General features: G+C 40.5%; 1 protein-coding gene across 6 annotated transcripts in view; it reads right to left on the reverse strand.

The window, feature by feature from the left end:
• The window catches only part of PPP1R21 (protein phosphatase 1 regulatory subunit 21), a 78924-nt gene extending 58853 nt beyond the window's left edge, over nt 1-20071 (reverse strand). For 2 of the 6 annotated variants that reach the window (XM_033175768.1, XM_033175769.1), the window contains exons 1-6: nt 19842-20043; nt 9772-9840; nt 5804-5950; nt 2310-2411; nt 641-805; nt 409-467 (exon numbers count right to left, since the gene is read on the reverse strand). In XM_033175768.1, the coding sequence (XP_033031659.1) occupies nt 409-467; nt 641-805; nt 2310-2411; nt 5804-5950; nt 9772-9840; nt 19842-19898 (599 nt within the window). In that variant the 5' untranslated portion in view covers nt 19899-20043. Of the gene's footprint in view, nt 1-408; nt 468-640; nt 806-2309; nt 2412-5803; nt 5990-9771; nt 9841-19515; nt 19769-19841 lie in introns of those variants that run through there. The other 4 variants (XM_033175770.1, XM_033175773.1, XM_033175771.1 and 1 more) reach the window with 4 other exon arrangements.
• Nucleotides 20072-20290: the final 219 nt, after the last annotated feature.

Genomic DNA, 20290 nt, shown 5'->3' on the forward strand with positions numbered 1-20290 from the left:
TTTGATTTTAAGATTTATATATCTCCAAATTAGATCATGTAACCTCTATTTTATTCAAAATGTACCATTAAAAGGTTGATATGGTGATTATCAGTTTTCCTTCCTGGGACTATCAGAGGCCCCTTCTGTTTAGAATAGTTGCAAACAGAAAGTCTCCAGTCTTCAGTACAGGAGCTCCAGAACACTATCTGCCACAGCCCCAAACCCTTGCAGGCTGAGGACTAATACACAGGCCACCCTATCAAGAATACCTAGGGCCCCGGAGATCCCAGAATTGAAAAGGACCCTGGAGATGACTCCCATTTTCTCCTTTTAAATGTAAGGCAGGACAGAGGAGCTGCTACAACCAAAACTCATGTCTTCTGAGCCTTGCTTCAGAACCCTCTTGGAATTCAAGTTTCCACATACCATTCTTCCGTTCGAAGTCGACATTCCTTGGCTTCCTTTTCTAGAGTCTGAGATTTTATCTGAATTTCAGAAGAAAAAGAAAAGTAGATGGCTCAGGCTACAGATAGGAGCACACTTAGTAAGACCTTGCAGGCAATAGTCTCACCAGAAATGACTAACACTAAGTGCATAGACAATTTATTAATATAAAAGTCGTAATTATTTTTTAGTGTGCTCTCACAATGGGGCTTACTTCTAGTTTAGCCTTGTCATTCTGCAGCTTCTCAATGGTTTCCATGTACTTCCGGGTGAGACCGTCAACCACAGCTTGGTGCTGGGCTGCTTCTGTCTCCAGAGTGGCCAGCCGACTCCTCAGCTCTGCTTCCACATGCTTGTGCTGCTCATCAGCTTCAAAAAACTAAAAAGAGAAGACCATTTTCTCTTCTCACAATATCCTAATATACATAAATGAGAAAAATAACAGCAGTGACTATTCACTGAGCAACTTCCATATGGTTCCATACACTGACTATGTTAAACCCACACAGGCATTATCTCATTAAATCCTCACAGTATATCAGAAGTAGCTACTGTTATTCCTCTTTATAGATATGGAGACTCAAGCTTAAACGAGTTACATAACTAGTCTAATGTCTCACAGCTAAAATATAGTAGAACTTAGATGTGAACACAGGAAACCTACTCTAAAGCCTGCACTTCCTACCTCTTAGTCTCATGAATTTCTATTTTAAACAATGTCTGGCATACATAGAATTCAATTGATCAGAGTATAACTTTTCTACTAAGCTAACTTTCACATAAAATAATCAAAATTAAAATAGGTGTTATTCCTAGAGCAGGTAAAGCTCTTTCCTGTAATTAGAGTCCAATACTAATAAAGAATTATGAATACTTAAGATGTAAAATACACTGAGGTCAAAAACTTGATTAACGTTTTCAAAGACTGAAAAGTGTGTTTCCTACCATTTGACAAAAAAAAAAAAAAATCAGGAGATTATAGTTGGATACACTACACTACAAATCTTTTTCTTTTTTTTTTTTGACATGGAGCCTCACCCTGTTGCCCAGGCTAGAGTGCTGTGGCTCAATCTCGGCTCACTGCAAGCTCTGCCTCCCGGGTTCACGCCATTTTCCTGCCTCAGCCTCCCAAGTAGCTGGGACTACAGGCGCCTGCCACCACACCCGGCTAATTTTTTGTATTTTTAGTAGATACGGGGTTTCACCATGTTAGCCAGGATGGTCTTGATCTCCTGACCTCATGATCCCCCGGCCTTGGCCTCCCAAAGTGCTGGGATTACAGGCGTAAGTCACTGCGCCCGGCCCACTATGAATCTTAGAACATGCTCAATGGTTTGGGGGCAGGCACTAACTTTTCAACATTCCATAAATATCTGAGCGCCTGACATAAGTAAGACACTGTCCTGGGACTGGACATAGAGAACATACATGGTTCATACCCTCAGAGACCTTACAGTTTAACAGGAGTAGGGATGAAAACCAACTAAACACCCGTAAATTAAAGACCTAAACATCAGTTAAAAAAAGGGGAGGGGTGGGGATGGAAAAAAGCAAACACCACTTATTGGTAAGTTCCCATTTAAATGATACATGTAATCACTTCCTATATAAAATGAATAATGCTCAGTATACTTTCGCACTGTTAAATTATAAAGCCATTCTGCTGTCTTCTGAACAAATGAATATACTTCAAAGCACACATCCACATTAAGATTGTGTGATATTTAAGAAATGAATAAGTGACACTGACATATATACTTGAAGACTACAGAAGGCATTAAAACACCCACGCAGACATGAAACATTCCAGCTGCATTCGCATTTCCACATTAACAGATCACAGACCTATTTTTTAATTCACATGGAAAAACAGATTTTCTCACTTGTATATGCAACCGCTCATTCTCTTCGATCTTCTTCTGCAGATCTTCATCAAAGACAGTCTTCTGTTCTTGACTCAACTGAGAAGAAGATTCTCCACTTTTCTGATGGAAAGAAAAAGTTATGTCCACATAACTTTCATCCTTTAGAGAAACATCCTAAGGTACACAGATTCTCTATCACCTTAGAAGCTTGTCTCTTCTACGTGTTCACCATTCTCAAACAATCCTGCAAAAGGTATACAGTTCATCATTTAACTTTTCCTATGTGACACAAGTTGAAACTGCAAATATTGTAACGAGCAGGAAAGTTTTAAAAAGAGAGAGAAAAGAACAGATAAGGCTTACTATTCTTTGCAGATGAATTCATGAGTAGTTCTGTTGGAAGACGGAGCAGACCTAGAAAGCTCCGGCAATATAAAATAAGCTCATAAATATAATTTCAATTTGATCTTTTGGTTTGGGAAATCAGAATTACAGCAATTTCATGAGTCGAAGTTGTTAAACTCCATAAGAAATTGTAATAAATTTTGTAACAGCATCCATAAAGGTAAGTTTATACAAAAGTTCATATAAATTTCTAAGTTAAAAAATATATAAAATAAAGCTATTATAAATGAATAGGAAAATTCTAAAAGATTATTTAAAAATCCCTTTCTTTTAATTTTTTACTAATATGAACTCATTCTACATAGAAGAATAGCACTATTTAAAAGATCTAATAATAAGCATTTGTTTTCATGTAATACATAGAACTGAGACTATTCAAGGAACAGCCTAACAACGAAACTGTGTTCAGACATCAGTCACCACCCTTTCTCTGCTTTTTTTGTAGTCTCACTTCTCACTTAAAATGAAGTCACCTACTAATCTAATTTGAATCAGTGATTTAAAAGCCCTTCGAAAATGGAGTAGCCAAATAAAAAGAAATTAAATATCCATCATGTTTGAAAAACAAGAAGTGCATAAGGAACACTGCAGAATGACATATTCGGGGTCCTCAGTGCTTCCAAATTTGATGAGCTTTAGTTAAAATTAATTCTCAAGTATTACACCCAAACCTCTGCTCAACAGTCCTAGGCAGGGATATTAAGAATCTGAAGAACATGTTTGAAGTACAAATGACTATTGTCTCCCCAAGGGTCTTTCAGAATTTCCAGGGCATGTACATCTTTTTTTTTTTTCTTGCGATGGAGTCTTGCTCTGTCGCCCAGGCTGGAGTGCAATGGTGTGATCTTGGCTCACTGCAACCTCTGCCTCCTGGATTCAAGCAATTCTCCCACCTCAGTCTCCTGAGTAGCTGGGATTATAGCCGTGCACCACCATGCCGGGCTAATTTATTGTATTTTCAGTAGAGACAGCGTTTCACCATGCTGGCCAGGCTGGTCTCAAACTTCTGACCTCATGATCCGCCCACCTCAGCTTCCCAAAGTGCTGGGATTATAGCCGTGAGCCACCGTGCCCGGCCTGGCACGAATATCTTGAAAAAGTTTCCCGAGTGATTCTAATACATACATGTTATACCCTCTCTGTTGCCTCCTTTATTTGAACTCTAACACTCTAGTGAATTATTCTATGTAGCAAAATGCATATAGGAAAACTATTAACATATAACTATGGCAACTGCTCATTACATGGGAAATATGGCCCTAGGCACTTTTACATGATCCCATAGAATCCTCACAACAAACCTGAAAGGTTCATTGTCACTTTGCTGATGGAGAAACTAAGATTACAAGGTTAAAAATTGTGCCAAAAATCATAGATTTATTAAAGGCAACCAAAGAATTCAAGCCTGGGCTTAAATCTGAAGCCTGTGCTCTTCTGGCCATACTGCGCTCCTTCAGAGTCACTGTGTGCCTTCTCCTTCCCTTCTACCCATTCTACTGTTACTGCCTCAATACATACATTTGTGGAGTGTTAGTCTATACACATACAAGACTTAAAGACTCAATCACTACCTCTACCCTAAAAAAAAAAAGCAGCAACCTCTTAATCACAGTGTTCGAAAGTACCAGATTATCCACCTTAGAGCAATAACAATCTTGCCTCACCATATAAAACCATAAGGGAAAAAAACTCATCTCTAAATCTCAAGACGAGAACACCAAACTGGCCTCATAAGAATAAATGCTAAGAAATTACATCTGCAGTAAACTTACAAACCTAAGGTATGAGTGTTTCAACTGCTACTTTCTTTTTTTTTTTTTTTTTTTTTTTTTTGAGGCGGAGTCTCGCTCTGTCTCCCGGACTGGAGTGCAGTGGCCGGATCTCAGCTCACTGCAAGCTCCGCCTCCCGGGTTTACGCCATTCTCCTGCCTCAGCCTCCCGAGTAGCTGGGACTACAGGCGCCCGCCACCTCGCCCGGCTAGTTTTTGTATTTTTAGTAGAGACAGGGTTTCACCGTGTTAGCCAGGATGGTCTCGATCTCCTGACCTCGTGATCCACCCGTCTCGGCCTCCCAAAGTGCTGGGATTACAGGCTTGAGCCACCGCGCCCGGCCTCAACTGCTACTTTCATAAGAGTAGTAGCACTGACAGTCTCCCTCATTTTATTTGCTCAACCTTGGATTAATGGCAACCTGGTAAAACCAAAAGATGTCAACAATTTTAGCAATGTAAGATATTCCATTGTCTCTTCTCGGTCACTAACCAACTATGTATATTTGCTCCTAATAAATTATTTAAAATTGACTATCATACAAAAATGTTTCTAACATTTAATGTATATTAATAATAAATGTCTGCTTTCTTGACCTAATATCCAGGTGTAATAATGGAACATTAAAAATTCAGGGCTAGGGCCTGGCACGGTGGCTCATGCCTGTAATCCCAGTACTTTGGGAGGCCAAGGCGGGCAGATCACCTGAGGTCGGGAGTTCGAGACCAGACTGACCAACATGGAGAAACTCCGTCTCTACTAAAAATACAAAATTAGCTGGGAGTGGCACATGCCTGTAATCCCAGCTACTTGGGAGATTGAGGCAGGAGAATCACTTGAACCCAGGAGGCGGAGACTGTGGTGAGCTAAGATCATGCCATCGCACTCCAGCCTGGGCAGCAAGAGTGAAACTCTGTCTCAAAAAAAAAAAAAAATTCAGGGCCAGGCATGATGACTCACGCCTGTAATCCTAGCACTTTGGGAGGCCAAGGCAGGTGGATCGCTTAAGTCCAGAAGTTCAAGGCCAGCCTGGGCAACATAGTGAGACCCCATCTCTATTAAAAAATACAAAAATTAGCCGGTCATGGTTGTGCACGCCTATAGTCCCAGCCACTCTGGGAGCAGAGATGGGAGGATCACTGAGCCTGGGAGCAGAGGTTGCAGTGAGCCAAGATCATACCACAGCACTCCAGCCTGGGTGGTAGAGCAAGACCCTGTCTCAAACAAACAATCAAACAAATAATTAGGCAGTGGGGTCTTCTGTTAAAACCAGGATGCCCTGTAGGTGTCAGTTACTAATGACAAGGTCACACTAACTTGCCTGTATTTGAACCTACCTTGTTTTTCTTGCCTCGTGGTTCACTTAGAGCTAGTTCATCTTGAAGTAGTTCTACTCTCTTGGCAAGCTGCAGATTTCGAAATGTCAAACTGTCCATTTCCTGTTGTAGTTTTCTCAGTGACTGATCTTTCATTTTCAGTTGCTCCTATATCAAAGTGAAAACAGATTGGTCCTCACAGTTTAGCTGTAAGGTTTAGAAATTTTATTAAAAATTATTTTTGTTTCACCAAAATATAATCAAAACCTCTTGCTTTAGGAAATTCAGGTTGTATGTGCATCATTTCAGTTCTTAAGTTTTTAGCACTTTGTGAAAAGATAATCTTTTGGCTAAACCAAGTAAACATAAAAATAAGAGCAACTATACTAAAGTAACAGATCATGATCAACTAAACATCCTGTGACAGTGAACAGACACAAAGATTGAGGCTACAAGTTTATAAACTTAGGCATTACTTAATTATTATTATTATTATTATTATTATTTTTGAGACAGAGTCTCGCTCTATTGCCCAGGCTACAGTGCAGTGGCACAATCTCGGCTCACTGCAACCTCTGCCACCTGAGTTTAAGTGATTCTCCTGCCTCAGCCTCCCAAGTGGCTGGGACTTCAGGCGCACACCACCACGCCTGGCTAATTTTTTTGTATTTTTAGTAGAGACAAGGTTTCGCCATGTTGGCCAGGCTGGTCTCAAACTCCTGACCTCAGGTGATCTACCCGCCTCGGCCTCCCAAAGTGTTGGGTTTCCAGGCACGAGCCACCGTGCCTGGCCGAACTTCGGTATTTAAAAAGAACCTCTGATTTACTGATGATTCCCTTCAGTGAACAAGAATGGGAAGAAATATATCTGTATTCCAGTTTTTCTGTAAATCCTCCCTGAATTTAAATTAGTCAAAATAAAGTCTTTGCAACACACTTAATTTTTCTTCAACTATTCTGACATATCAAAGATAAAAATCAGTATCATACCAAAAATATTTTCAGATGTTGTCCTACAATAATTCACTTTAAAGCTAAATGACAATAGAAACAAAATCTAAAATATTCTGCTAACCTTTCTGACATACCCTCTGCTGACCACTTTGTTCTGTTTATGCCATAATGGGGTAAGAAAACGGGAAACTAATGAGAAATATTTACTTTCACTCTATTTTTTAAAAGAATTATTCTAACTATATTTTACTTACGATGTTCTGACAACTTTTTATTCACTGATTATCAAACACAGACGGCCATATAATACTGTATATTTAAAGAAGTGGGCTGGCACGGTGACTTATGCCTGTAATCGCAGCACTTTGGGAGGCCAAGACAGGAGGACTGCTTAAGCCCAGAAGTTGGAGACCAGCCTGAGCAACATAGTGAGACCTCATCTCTATTTAAAAAAATAGAAAATAAAAAAATAAAGAACTATATGTTTACCAGTGTCACTGAAACAATTATAAAACATAAGGGTCATGCTTTAAGGAACAGATGATTTAACTATATTGAAACAGCAACCTAGGCCAGGTGCAGTGGCTCACGCCTATAATCCCAGAACTTTGGGGGGTTGAGGTGGGTGGATCACTTGAGGTCAGGAGTTTGAAACTGCCTTGGCCGACATGACAAAACTCCGACTCTACTAAAAATACAAAAATTAGCCAGGCAGGGTGGTGCATGCCTGTGATCTCAGTGACTCAGGAGGCTGAGGCACAAGAATCGCTCAAACTGGGGAGGCAGAAGTTGCAGTGAGTCGTGATCATGCCACTGCACTCCAGCCTGGGTGACAGAGTAAGACTTTGTCACAAAAAAAAAAAGGAACAGCAACCTAAAAACCATAGACTAGTGTCTACACTCTATTGACATTACCTGCATGTTGAGAACAGTACTAGAGGGATAGAACAATATGCTCCTGTTAAGGAGAAAATCATTTTTTTCCTACATTTGTTTAGCAAAACCTTAATTTTCACTTGTAGCTCAAAGGTAAATTCAGGCCGAGCCCATGTCCAAACCATCATGTCTTTCGAATTTTAAAACTTCAAATCAATGAACACTGATTATACCTCACTGAAGGGGTAAACCCAGTAATAAAATTAAAAGCCTACTGTAACACAGGACATCCTAATATTCCTGTCTAGCAAACTGGCATACTGTCACTTGGTGTACTATAATTACAATGACTACTGTAATAAATATTAAAATAAAAAAATTTATTTTTTCTCATAATTTATATTCTTATAATTATAATATACAATTATGCTTCTAGTTCTTAAAATGAACTAATGCTCCAACTCCATTAGCCAATCATTAATTTCAGAAAACATCTATCCCAGCCTTTCGTTAAACTCCAGTTTCTGTAATGGGGATGATAATGTTATCTGACCTCACAGGGTTGTTGTGACCACTAAATGAGATAATGGATATAATGTACTTAGCACAATGCCTGGTATATGGTGAGTGCTCAATCAATAGAACCAGCTGTCACCACTCCTACCACTGTTCCTACCATTGCTGCCATCACAGAGTTAATCAAACACAACCAGCAACAGGAGGGTATGAAACATCAGCGCAGGCTACTAGGACAAACTAGGAAAGACCTTCCCCAGCAATAAGTTTAAATATTATTGGGAGATATAAGGATCATTTCTTCAACAATTTTTGTAAAATAATGACTTGTCTAATAAATTCTGACTATAAAGCTTCTTTTTTAATCATCTTGGCTTGGGTGCAAAGAGCCTGGAAGTATGGGTGGGGTGTTGAGAACCATCTCAGCCCTTAGACTGTGCTAACCGCACCTAAGGAGGAGACACTCAGAGACAGATTTCTCTCCTATAGGATCCAACAACTGGCTACCTAAAAGGACAATTTCTGTGGCTTAGTTGCCTATGTGGAGCCACCTTAGACATATTACTCATCAGGGGCTTCTCCAGAAAGAGATGGGAGTAAGAAGAATCCTAATCCCATCTGTCTAAAGAGAGCAGAGGGAGCAAGCAAGGGAAAGAGCAAAAGAGTGAGCTAGACAGTATATTTAACTGAAACTTGGCCAAGAAGAAATCCAAATCCTAGGATTAATTTATCCATTTAAAAATATCGGCCGGGCGCGGTGGCTCAAGCCTGTAATCCCAGCACTTTGGGAGGCTGAGACGGGCAGATCACGAGGTCAGGAGATCGAGACCATCCTGGCTAACACGGTGAAACTAAAAATACAAAAACACAAAAATACAAAAAATGAGCCGGGTGAGGTGGCGGGTGCCTGTAGTCCCAGCTACTCGGGAGGCTGAGGCAGAAGAATGGCGTAAACCCGGGAGGCGGAGCTTGCAGTGAGCTGAGATCCGGTCACTGTACTCCAGCCTGCGCGACAGAGCGAGACTTCGTCTCAAAAAAAAAAAAAAAAATCACTAAGCAATATTTACTACATGCGTACTAGAAATGAGGCAGAAACAAATTCCTTCATCTATCATATTTCTCCCCTCAGTTAACAAAAGTGCTGACGGTAAAATGTATCACTCAAAGAGTATCCTGATTAACACAGGTTATTACTATTAAATAGCTCAACTAAAGGCAAGATTTAGGGGCTAAATGATTCACACAATGGAATCTACTTATTAGAGACCTCCCATCTACTGAGTGAGAGGGATTCAAATAGGAATATGACATAGCCTCCCTCAGAGAGCTGTCTGATGACAACTGATAAGAAGCCTCAATAATCCAGATAAACTGAGCTAAGTGAAGGCCTTGAGGCACAGGAGTAAGGCACTAGACAAAGTCACATAATATCTCTTTTATAATTTTTAGCTAAGGAAAGTAAAGTACCTCATATTCTTACCTAAGCAAGTAGGAAAATTAACCACAAAAAACTGTATTACTGTCCCTTATCCCTAGTGAATCAGTGTCAGAGTTGGAACTTTAACCCAGAAAACCCAATGAACCTGTTTTGAGCCAACACCAAATGCTAATAACCCTCACAACACAAATATCCTGTTGCCCACCTTTAAAGCTGCAGAATTTGCTTGTTCATCCACAACACCTTTTTTCAGAACCTGATTCTGAGCCCGAAGCTGAAAACAGAGAAAGCAATAATTAATTTTTAATATAAAGCAATTGGTTATATCAAGGAAACCACATCAATTTTACAGGCAACATTACATTACACTGAGTAACTAAGTAGCTTCTCACAAATATATGAGAACAAAAAAGTAGTAGACCCAAAGAGGGTAGTAGATAGAATAATTCACCATTTTACAGATAAGGACACACAGGCTGAGTTGCCTAATGACATAACAAAAATCAATGGCAAAACTGGGACTAAAATCCAGTCTCCTAATTTCTAGTGTGTCACTTTTTCTATAAAACCAAGACCCATCCCTAAATAAAAACTAATACAATAAATAACAGGGTACTGAATATGCCATGTTCCTTGAAATTCTGACACACAATTCATTTGTAAAATACATACAACTGGACTAATTGTTAAGTAAGAATTTCACAGAAAATAAAAATGTTGGGCATCAACATACCCAGCAGGACACTGTGCCTAATATTAGACATGCAAATGTCATCATCAACAATGGCTTCAGGCATCAGCTGGGGCAGTAGACAAAAGCAACTACGAAGCAGGCTCCACTCAAAAGTTGGTAATAATACCAACTTACATCTGAATGTTCATTACAAACCAGGCACCATCCTAAGTACTTTCATGTATTACTTCATCTAATCCTCACAATCCTATGAAGTGGATACTCTAATTACCTCCATTTTACAGATGAGGAAACTGAGGCACAGAGAAGTTAACTACCAATGCTGAGATTCAGACTCTACCAGTTTGGATTCCAAAGTCATAATGTCAATTAGACAATATTGGCTATTTCACAAAGCTACATGTAAGTGAAAAAAGCAGTGAGCTGGAGAGGCGAGAGATGCCTTTCGAGAAAGAGGTAAACTTGGGCTTTTCTTCACAGTTAATTATTAAATATTGAGAAATAATGTTATTTTAAATAAAGTATACAAATCAGAAATTATGCAGCTAAATGCATTTTTACTTATGTATGCATCTATACAACCACCACTGACAGGGTTTTAAAAGATAAAATTTACTTCTGTAATAAGAGGAAAATATTCTCAGCGAAAAGAACATAGAGCACTTAAGTATAAATAAACAAGTTCACTGCAGCTGAAGCAAAAGGTTTATAGACTAATATTCCCAGGGCTCAGTGCAGATATCATGAAAGACCAGGTTCTTCTCTGAGAAACTGAAAGAATGAGACATCCTTCTATGTTAGCTTTAAAAAAAAAAAAAATCTATTTCTAAAATTAAAAATAAAAAAATTTTTAAAATCTTTCTAATTCTGCATAACTCAGATCTGTCTCCTGAGAACAGAGAACAGAAACGACCCTTTTCTGTGCCAAAAGAACAGGCATATTTGCATGCTAAATCTTAAACTGAGTATTTAAAACTCAATGGAAAATTTAGCTAAGATTCTGAGATAAAATGCAAGAATACTGCAGGATATTCAACAGTTTAAGCAACAGACTAAAAAGATGAGATTCTTCTATTTTTAGAAAGTTAGAGATGACAGTTCATTACCACAATAGAAAGCAGATCCAAATCTTTGCTCTGCCATTTATTAGACAATATAAACTTGGTAAATTCACTTAACCTTTCTGAGCTTCAACTATACGGTCTATAGAATGGGTAAATTCATTTACCCCATGTTCCTTCTTCTGAGGCTACTGTGAGAACCAGATAAGAAACCTATGTCAAAGCACTTTCTAAACTATAAAATGCTCCACAAATGGAAACAGAACACTTATGATTAGAACAGATTCAAAATGACAACAGATACCTTTATTATCTGTTTATTATTATCTGAGGTACAATGGAAGTTTGCACGGTGTAAGTCATTGTACACCTTGACTGATATGGGGGAGAGATGTAAAAGATGTGGTCTCTATTTTCAAAAAACTTACACTTTAAAAGGGAAGATAAAATATTAAAAGATAACTAGCAATACTAGTATTTCCTGCTTGGAAAAAAAAAAGTAGAAGATATTAAATTCTCTAGAACATGGGTTGGCCAACTAAGGTCTGAGGGCCAAACTGGCATGCTATTTTTAAAGTTTTATTGGAACACAGCCATACTCATTCATTTACGTACTGTCTATGGTTGCTTTTGAGGTACAATGGAAGACATGAGTAGCTACAACAGAAACCACATAGCCTCAAGCCTAAAATATTTACTGTGTGGCCTCTTACAGAGTTTGGTAACTTCTGCTCTACAAGTTCAAAAGAGAGAAATACCACTTTAATGTTGATTTCCATGAAGCAGTGTTCTACTTTTTAAGCAAATATCAACATACCCTTGAATAATGTGCTACTTAGCAGAATTCAATAAATACTTTCAAATCCATGTAGCCAAAAAAATAACAATACTGCTTCAGTCTTTAGATTTTATTTTATAAACCTAAAGTCTTTAGATTTTATTTCATATCCCTGTCTTAGCTGCGATCTGTAATCTCTTACATGTCTTCATTGTGTGGTATTTAGAAACTCCTAATGACTACTTCAAGGACTAAGAACGAAGCTTGAAGTTCACTGAACTGATAATTTCCTGTAGGACCAGAACGACAGCAATTAATTTTAAGAAAAATAACCTCATCTTTCATTCCTAAGGCACACTGAAGAGTATTTAAAGCAAACTGAACAGACTGCTTTGTTAAAAAGCAAAATGAAACTTTCAAGCTATTGCTGTTAGGAATTTAATATAACTGATTATAACAAAAAAAATTAGGATTTTCCTTTGGAAAATACTTTTTGCTAAACTGGTAACTCAAACACGGTTTCAATGAAACCATTTAACAGACAATGCAGCTTTTTAAGAAACTGTTATCTGAAACACCTTTCTATTACTTAGTAGGTAGAAATGAAGGAAGATGATAAGCTTGCATACTCTACTGCCATTTTAACTACTCTTTGTGGCATCTGACGTTTTTCTGCATTTCAGCATCACTTCTGCCACTCTTACTGCATTACTGAATGAGCAGCTTATAAAATGCTGAGCTGCTCTTATTAGCCTGATTTTTTAAATTTATTTATTTATTTATTTATTTATTTTGAGACTGACTCTTGCTCTGTTGCCCAGGCTGAAGTGTAGTGGTGTGATCTCAGCTCACTGCAGCCTCCACCTCTCGGGTTCAGGCGATTCTCCTGCCTCAGCCTCCCGAGAAGCTGGGATTATAAGCATGCACCACCACACCCCGCTAATTTTTTAATTTTTAGTAGAGACAGGGTTTCACCATGTTGGCCAGGCTGGTCTTGAACTCCAGGCCTCAAGTGATCTGTCTGCCTCAGCCTCCCAAAGTGCTGGGATTACAGGCGTGAGTCACCACATCCAGCCAGCCTGGTCTTTTAGAATCTATTTTTCTCTGCACCAGTATTCACCACAGAGGGGAGGCAAATGAATGCTGTTTCTGTTTCAGATGTAGGTATAAGATCACCGGATGGTCACTACTGCCTCTAGGAGTCCAGAATGGAGACTCCAATGCACATGACATAATTGAGAAACAATTGCCCTGAAGTCTCTATTAGTACAGAATAACTCTCCGATAGATGATAGAGCTTATTTTCAACAGCTGTGCACCAAGCTCTTCTGTGCCATTCAGTGGGGGAAGAGTACCTCTGAATCCCTCTTAATCCTTTTAAATCTCATACTTCCTTGTTTTGTAATCTTCTGATTCATTTTACCCTTACTTTGAAAGCACAGCCCTTCCTCCGTTTGGCCAACCAAATCCCACCTGTTCTCTAGGATCCTACTTTTTACCTCTGGCCCTACTTCCTCCATAATTTTTCCTCATCACTCCCTGACTCCCTGTGGCCCACAGAGAGTCTGTGCCTCAGTTCCTTTGGCACTTACTAACAACAAAACATCTCTTATTAAACTATTCAGTTTTAATTTTACTTCTAAAATCAGTAAATTTTACATTTTACTAATATACATATTTCTGTATAGGCTGGGCGCGGTGGCTCACGCCTGTCATCATAGCACTTTGGGAGGCCAAGGTGGGCAGATCACCTGAGGTCAGGAGTTCAAAACCAGCCTAGCCAACATGGCAAAACCCCGTATCTATTAAAAATACAAAAATTAGCCAGGCACGGTGGCAGGCACCTGTAATCCCAGGTACTTGGGAGGCTGAGGCAGGCAGGAGAATTGCTTGAACCCAGGAGACAGAGGTTGCAGTGAGCCAAGATCACACCACTGCACTCCAGCCTGGGAGACAGAGCAAATCAATCAATCAATCAATCAATTTCTGTATTCATTTCCCACCTGCCAACTTAAACTATTCTCCATGGTAAAGACTACAGTATACTTCCTTGTATTTCCTGCCTGCAATGAAAGATCAATGCTATGGATAGAGAAGGAACTCAATAAATTTTTAGTTAATCAGATCAGTTAATTTGATTAATCAAATTAATCAAATCAAATTAATAAGTTATACTACATATAAAGGTGTTTAAATGTAACACATTATATAAGAGATTGCCATTACTTTAACAATTCTCTTTGAAGACTCTCCAAATAATGTGAACCTCATGGTCCTATTGGACACCAAAAATCCTTAAAAGCCTTGAGCCTAACTCTCTAATGACCAGTGCCCAGACCTGCTCTCTATAACTCTGGTTCTGGAATAGCCCAGCTTCAGTCAGGCCTATCACACAGCTGCTTCTCCTAGGACAGAGAGTGGTGGTAAGCTCACTATGACTTCTCTCATGCCACTCTGACAATATGTGATAGACTAAATGGCCCAAGATTGGGGATTTATTACCTTCAATCACAAAACATTGGAAGAATTTGTTGGGAAAGTGAGATGAACCACTCATATGCATTTTCTCAGCTAATCTCAAAATCTTCTGCGTTAGAACCACTTTTACATGACCGTCTTCATGCAATGGACTTTTTTTTGACATTTATACATATTTTATAACCCTATAAAACAAACCTTTAAACATACAGTCTTTTCTTCAATATACAGTGATGTGTGCAAGACAACCCCACGCCACACTAAAACCCTGATTCAAAGCTTCAGAATACTGAAGTCATGTGCAGGCCCCAGCTGCAGTATCTGGCCTGGATGACCCCTAAAACTCCTTCCAGTTCTAACATTTTAAGTATTCCAAATTACTGGGAATCCTACTTAGTCTTTCTTTCTGCCTACTTACTTGTTCCTATTCCAGGACAGGGATGAAGTATGTGCAGGCTACATATTATGCAGTAGCTGGGGTTACTTTGTCACTGAGGCAGGAAAAAACTCACATCTGCCTCAAATGGCATCCTTTCTCCTGCTCCTGCTCCCATGCAGGGAAACTCATTAGGACAAAACCCCAACCCTTGCAGTTTAGCTGACCCTCCATGAACAGGTGAGTAAATCAGTTAAACTAAAGAGGAAGAGGAGGTTGCCCCTTGTCTTTCTAGGGCCTTGTCCCAAGTGTGGTCTTTGGACAGCTGCAATAGTATCACCTGAAAGCAGAATCTCAGGCCCCACCCCAGACCTACTAATCCAGAATCTGCAGTTTAACAAGGTCTTCAAGTGAGTAATTTAGACATTTACGTCTGTGATGCACAGACCCAGGGTCTAAGCTAGCACTGTCCAACAGAGTACTCAATAGCTACATGTGGCCATTTAAATTAAATTATTCAAATTAAATAAAACCTAAAATTCAGTTCCTCAGTCACACACTAGCTATGTTTCAAGCACTCAACAGCCATGCATGGCTAGTGGTTACCCTGCTGGACAGCACAGACACAGAACATTTCATTCTCATGGAAACTTCCACTGGATAGCACTGAACACAAACCTGTTTTCCAACCCAACTTTACTAGTGAATCGTACCTACACATCAGGGTCAAAAAAAAAAAAAGCTCATACTCAATTTTAACCCTATCCAGCTCCTGAGTCTATTTCTCTATAAAAGTGGGTGATAAATCAGGTACTGCCAAATCCTGTTATCTGGAGAGCAAACATGCTGGATCAAAACTGATCCTTTCTCAATATGAGGAGCTGTGTACTAAGAGCAGAAGTCTAAAAAGTTCCCAAAGGCAATCCCCTTTGCAAGTAAAGGAAGCATCAATTGCAAAGTAAACTGTAGAGAAATAATGGATGTTTGGCTTTCCTGCTGGCATCCACGGTCTCAAAAAAACAAAAAAAAAAGCTTTAAAAAGATTATCTTTATTTCTGCCAAGGCTACTCTCCCAATACCATTCCTTGAGCAATGATTTTCAAATGTTAGCATGAATCCAATCACTGGATAGGTTTGTTACAACACAGATTGCTGGGTCTCACTGCTAGCTTCAGATGCAGTAGTGCAGGGTGGACCCAAGAATTTACATTTCGAATCCACTCCCAGATGACGTTGTTTCAGGTCCCACACTTTGAGAATCACTGACCCAGGGTAACACAAACACTGGGAAGACAGTTAGAACTTGAAACTTGCTTACACACATACCATGGTGCCAGGCAAGAGTGCTCCCATAAAGAAAGCAGGCTAAAATCAAATGAGCCAGAACTGAGCACTTTTTGCCTCTCTTCTCCACAATGAGATACAACAGAGCATCAGAAGCTGAGCAGGTCATGGAAGAAACAGCAAGTCATAAATGGTTGTTCATCCTTAATCTATAATGTAGCAACTGAGGTCTTGATTAACTTTCCCTCACATCTCAAGGAGGTAACTCGCATCTGTTATTTATTAACTTCACACACCTCTGAAAACCAACTTCTACACACATTCATTCTCCCTCCCCAAACTCGATTGAACCTGAAATTTTAAAAACCTCAAACGACCCTCTAATTGCCCAAACCACTGGGTCTTAATCTTCATTTTTACTAACCTTTCCATAACACTTTCTTTTAGCAACCTGTTTGCCTCAGCAGTTCTCATCTGCTTTGACCTCCACAGTTCATCTTTTATCTAACTGGACTCTCTGTAATGGGAGCTCCTCAGACCACTATTTGTTTCTTTTTTTTTTTTTTTTTTTTTCCTTCCTTTTCAAGAGGAAAGATTATGAGTGGTGGGACCTTTCCTGGAACAAAGGCTGAAATCTGCATTAAAGAAGAGTAAGACTCTGCCAGTGTCCTTGGCTTAGAGATCATGCTTGCTGCTCTCTTGATGGGCTTCCTTCTCCAGATTAAGAGGACATCTTTTTCCTTTGTATCCTAAATAAGGCAGAAAAATTATGCAACTGGATTTCAACATCAGCCCAGTTGTACAAGTTGTACAAGTACAACGATACTTGTACCAGGGAAGGTAATAAAAAGGTGGAATACCTTAGGCACAGGGCTGGAGAGAGCACAGATCTTATCTAGAAATTGCCTGCTACTAGAATTGACAGGGAATAAAAAGCACAAGAAATCTTTTTTTCAGGATCTGTTCTCTTGTGTTCTGAAATTCCCATCACATTGCAATTAAAAGAATGAAAACTGGCCTGGTCCAATAGGGGAGATGACCCCAAGTCTGGCAGGCGTCCTACAGTCTCCTTAGCATCTCTTCCTCCTCCAGGCACATCCTTCCCACACGTGTTTCCCAATTTCCACCCTGATTAACTCTCAAAGTACATCGTGATGGGACTTAACTCCAAAAGTGCTAGCCTTTGTCCTGACTTTTAGTCAGTCCATCTCCATTAGAAAGTTTCAGCCATTACTTCCAACATCACCTCATACGTGAATAACAAATGTAGTGTGCCTTCCAACCCTAAAATTCCTAGACTGTATCTAACCTCCCTTATAGTCCTTCACTCTTAAGGGGCTCTTCTTCCTGCCGGCCCTCATTGTGTCAGTGGCTCAGAACTGCAGGGACAACTCTGAATCTTCCCACACTCACCAAGTCCCAAAATGAATGAGACGCAAGGATGAATGCCTTGTATCTTTCGTTAGTGCCATGCACATAGCAGGCACTCGAAAAAAAGGAAAGCTGAAAAGCATTTTTTAACCATAATTTCTGAATCAAGCCCCTTCTCTACAGCCCAGAAGTCATTAACTTTATACAAACCTACATTACTCTCCCAAAATCTATTTCAACAGTCTACTGTCTGCTTTTTTCCCCACCAATCTTTCCCTATTTCAATCCATCCTTCACAGTTATCAGTGTCCTTCCTAAAAGTAACGTCACTCCCCTGCTTAACCTTTGGCGTCTCTCCATTACTCAAAAGGTAAAGTTCACTCTTCTTACCTGACATTCACAACCTTTCATGATGGGGTCCAAATTATCTCTCCAACCTCATTTCACCACTCTCTGCCCTGTGAAGGCTCATTAAGATTAATCTTAATGAACTTTCATACCAGCAAACATGGACTGTTCCCTTTGCCTGGAAAGCTACCACTCCCTCATTTCCTCTTCTCTAATCCCCACTATAACCTCAACGCTTACTCAATGTCTTCGGTAGTCCCACTGAACTGACACTTGTCATACTATATCATAACTATGTACTACGTTAGAATACTCCATTAAAGGTGACTTGTTAAGCTGGAACCCTGACTCACTCAACAGACCCTGGCAGACTGCTCACAGGGGGCACATACTGTGTGTTGAACAAGCTTACATATCCAAAAATTTTTCACTTTTTATTACTTTGGGAGGCTATACAATTATTTCAGCAATGTAGTCCCTACTCAAAACATTTTTCGAACGCCTCTCTTGCCATTTGGAATGGCCTTCTGAGCTTGCTGGCTCTCTGGAGAAGAAAATCAGTCCCCTCTCTTTATACTCACGAAACATTTTCTTATTTTTTTCCTTCTTTTCACAGGTGTTGATCATGAAACATTTTCAACCAAAAATAGTAGAGCCAAATTTGAGCATTGCCAACCTCCACCCACCTCCCTTCATCACATGGATTTGTTCCAAACAACTTCTGGCCCTTCAAGCAAGGAAATACTCCTTCAAAAAATGAAGACTTGCCATCACTAACATTGTGCCACAGGCTGTTAAGACAATTTCAAACGGAAATGCAACAAAGTTTTGCTAATGGTAGCATCACTGAAATAAGTATAGTATCTCGAAATATTCCTATTTGATGGTGAGGACTTAAGTGTGTATGTTTAGGCACTGGTTTTATTTTTCAAAGAATATTTCATCTTGCTATTATTGGATGAAATCCTAACGTATAAAATGTGTCTCAGTTTCTCCAAACTGCAAAAAGGGATTACCATCTTCCCATTGACTCCATGAATGCCAGGATCACTGAAAACTAAGCTTAATGATTGTTGAATCAATTTCCAAAGATATAAAATTCTGCTTTAATAACTTCATTAAAATATTCTTAAACTAGAAACACTACCCAGAAACTGCAGCATCCTTTTCCAAGGAAAGGGTTCTATCGTTTAAAAGACTGATGCCATAAACACGACAAAGGGGCAGGTCCCCATGTTGCTTAACATGTATTGAGCACCTGCTGGGTGTCTACCCCATTCCAGGTGACCGAGGGACAAGAGAAAGAAAAGGATAGAGCCGTAGCACTCAAGCTTTCAAAATCATTCCTGACAACCTCTTGCCAAAGCAGTGAATACATTCATAACCACGCACCCCTAGTGAAGCAGTTTACCCGAATGTCTCCACCCTCTCGAATTGATTCGGGGGAAGATAAATCTCTTTAACCTCATATCATCCCTGTGGGAGGGGAGAAGGGTTGATCTTCCCCATCCCTAGGCTGAGAAAATTGAGGAATCAGCGAGGGGAGGAGTGGTCCACACCTTTCCCTTCCCTTCTCGGCCAGCATTAGAGGCAAGAAGCCAGAATTTCTGACATCCCAGTCCCAAGCCTGCTACTTCAGTGAAAAGCAAGAATCAAACTCCAGCTCCTTCCTGCAGAAACGCTCACGGACGCAGACACCGCCCGGCCCCATCTCCTAGGAGCTGCAGGTGGAGGCACCGTAATGGTGGACGGAGGCGGCGGAGGGGAAAGGTGGGGCGCGCTCGCGTGCCCCTCCCGCAGTACCCTTCGGTCCCGACAAGTCGCTGCCACAGCAACCCGAGGCCGCAGGGCAGGGGACCCCCTACTCCCAAATCACGATGGGTACCTTCGAGTACTCCTGAGCCAGCTTCTGGTACTTCCCCTGCAACTCAGCCGAGGCCATGGCCTCCCCCTCCCCGTCCAGGCCAGGCCGCCCAGGCGGCTCAGCCTGTCTCCCGCCCCCAAACCCAGACACGCTCCCGGGAACGGCTCAGGGAGTCTCTGCCTGCTTGGCCACCGCCGCCGCCGCGCCTCCTCCTCCACTTCCGGGTTCGCGGGGTGGGAGGAAGGCGGAGTGGGGCCAGGGGCGGAGCGACTACAGAGGGCGGGGAGACGTCTGGCGTCACTGCCCCACCCTTCGCACCCGAATACGTGCGTGCGTAGCGTCACCGGCGTGCCTGGGCTGTACTTCTGGGACCACGGGGCGCCATCTTGACGGATGGTCCAAGGTGGCGACCTGGAACGCACGACGAGAGAATCAAGAGGGGAAGAGAATCATGAGAGCCTATAAAATGG

Source organism: Trachypithecus francoisi, unplaced genomic scaffold, assembly GCF_009764315.1.
Source record: "Trachypithecus francoisi isolate TF-2019V2 unplaced genomic scaffold, Tfra_2.0 Lachesis_group17, whole genome shotgun sequence".
NCBI lineage: Eukaryota > Metazoa > Chordata > Mammalia > Primates > Cercopithecidae > Trachypithecus > Trachypithecus francoisi.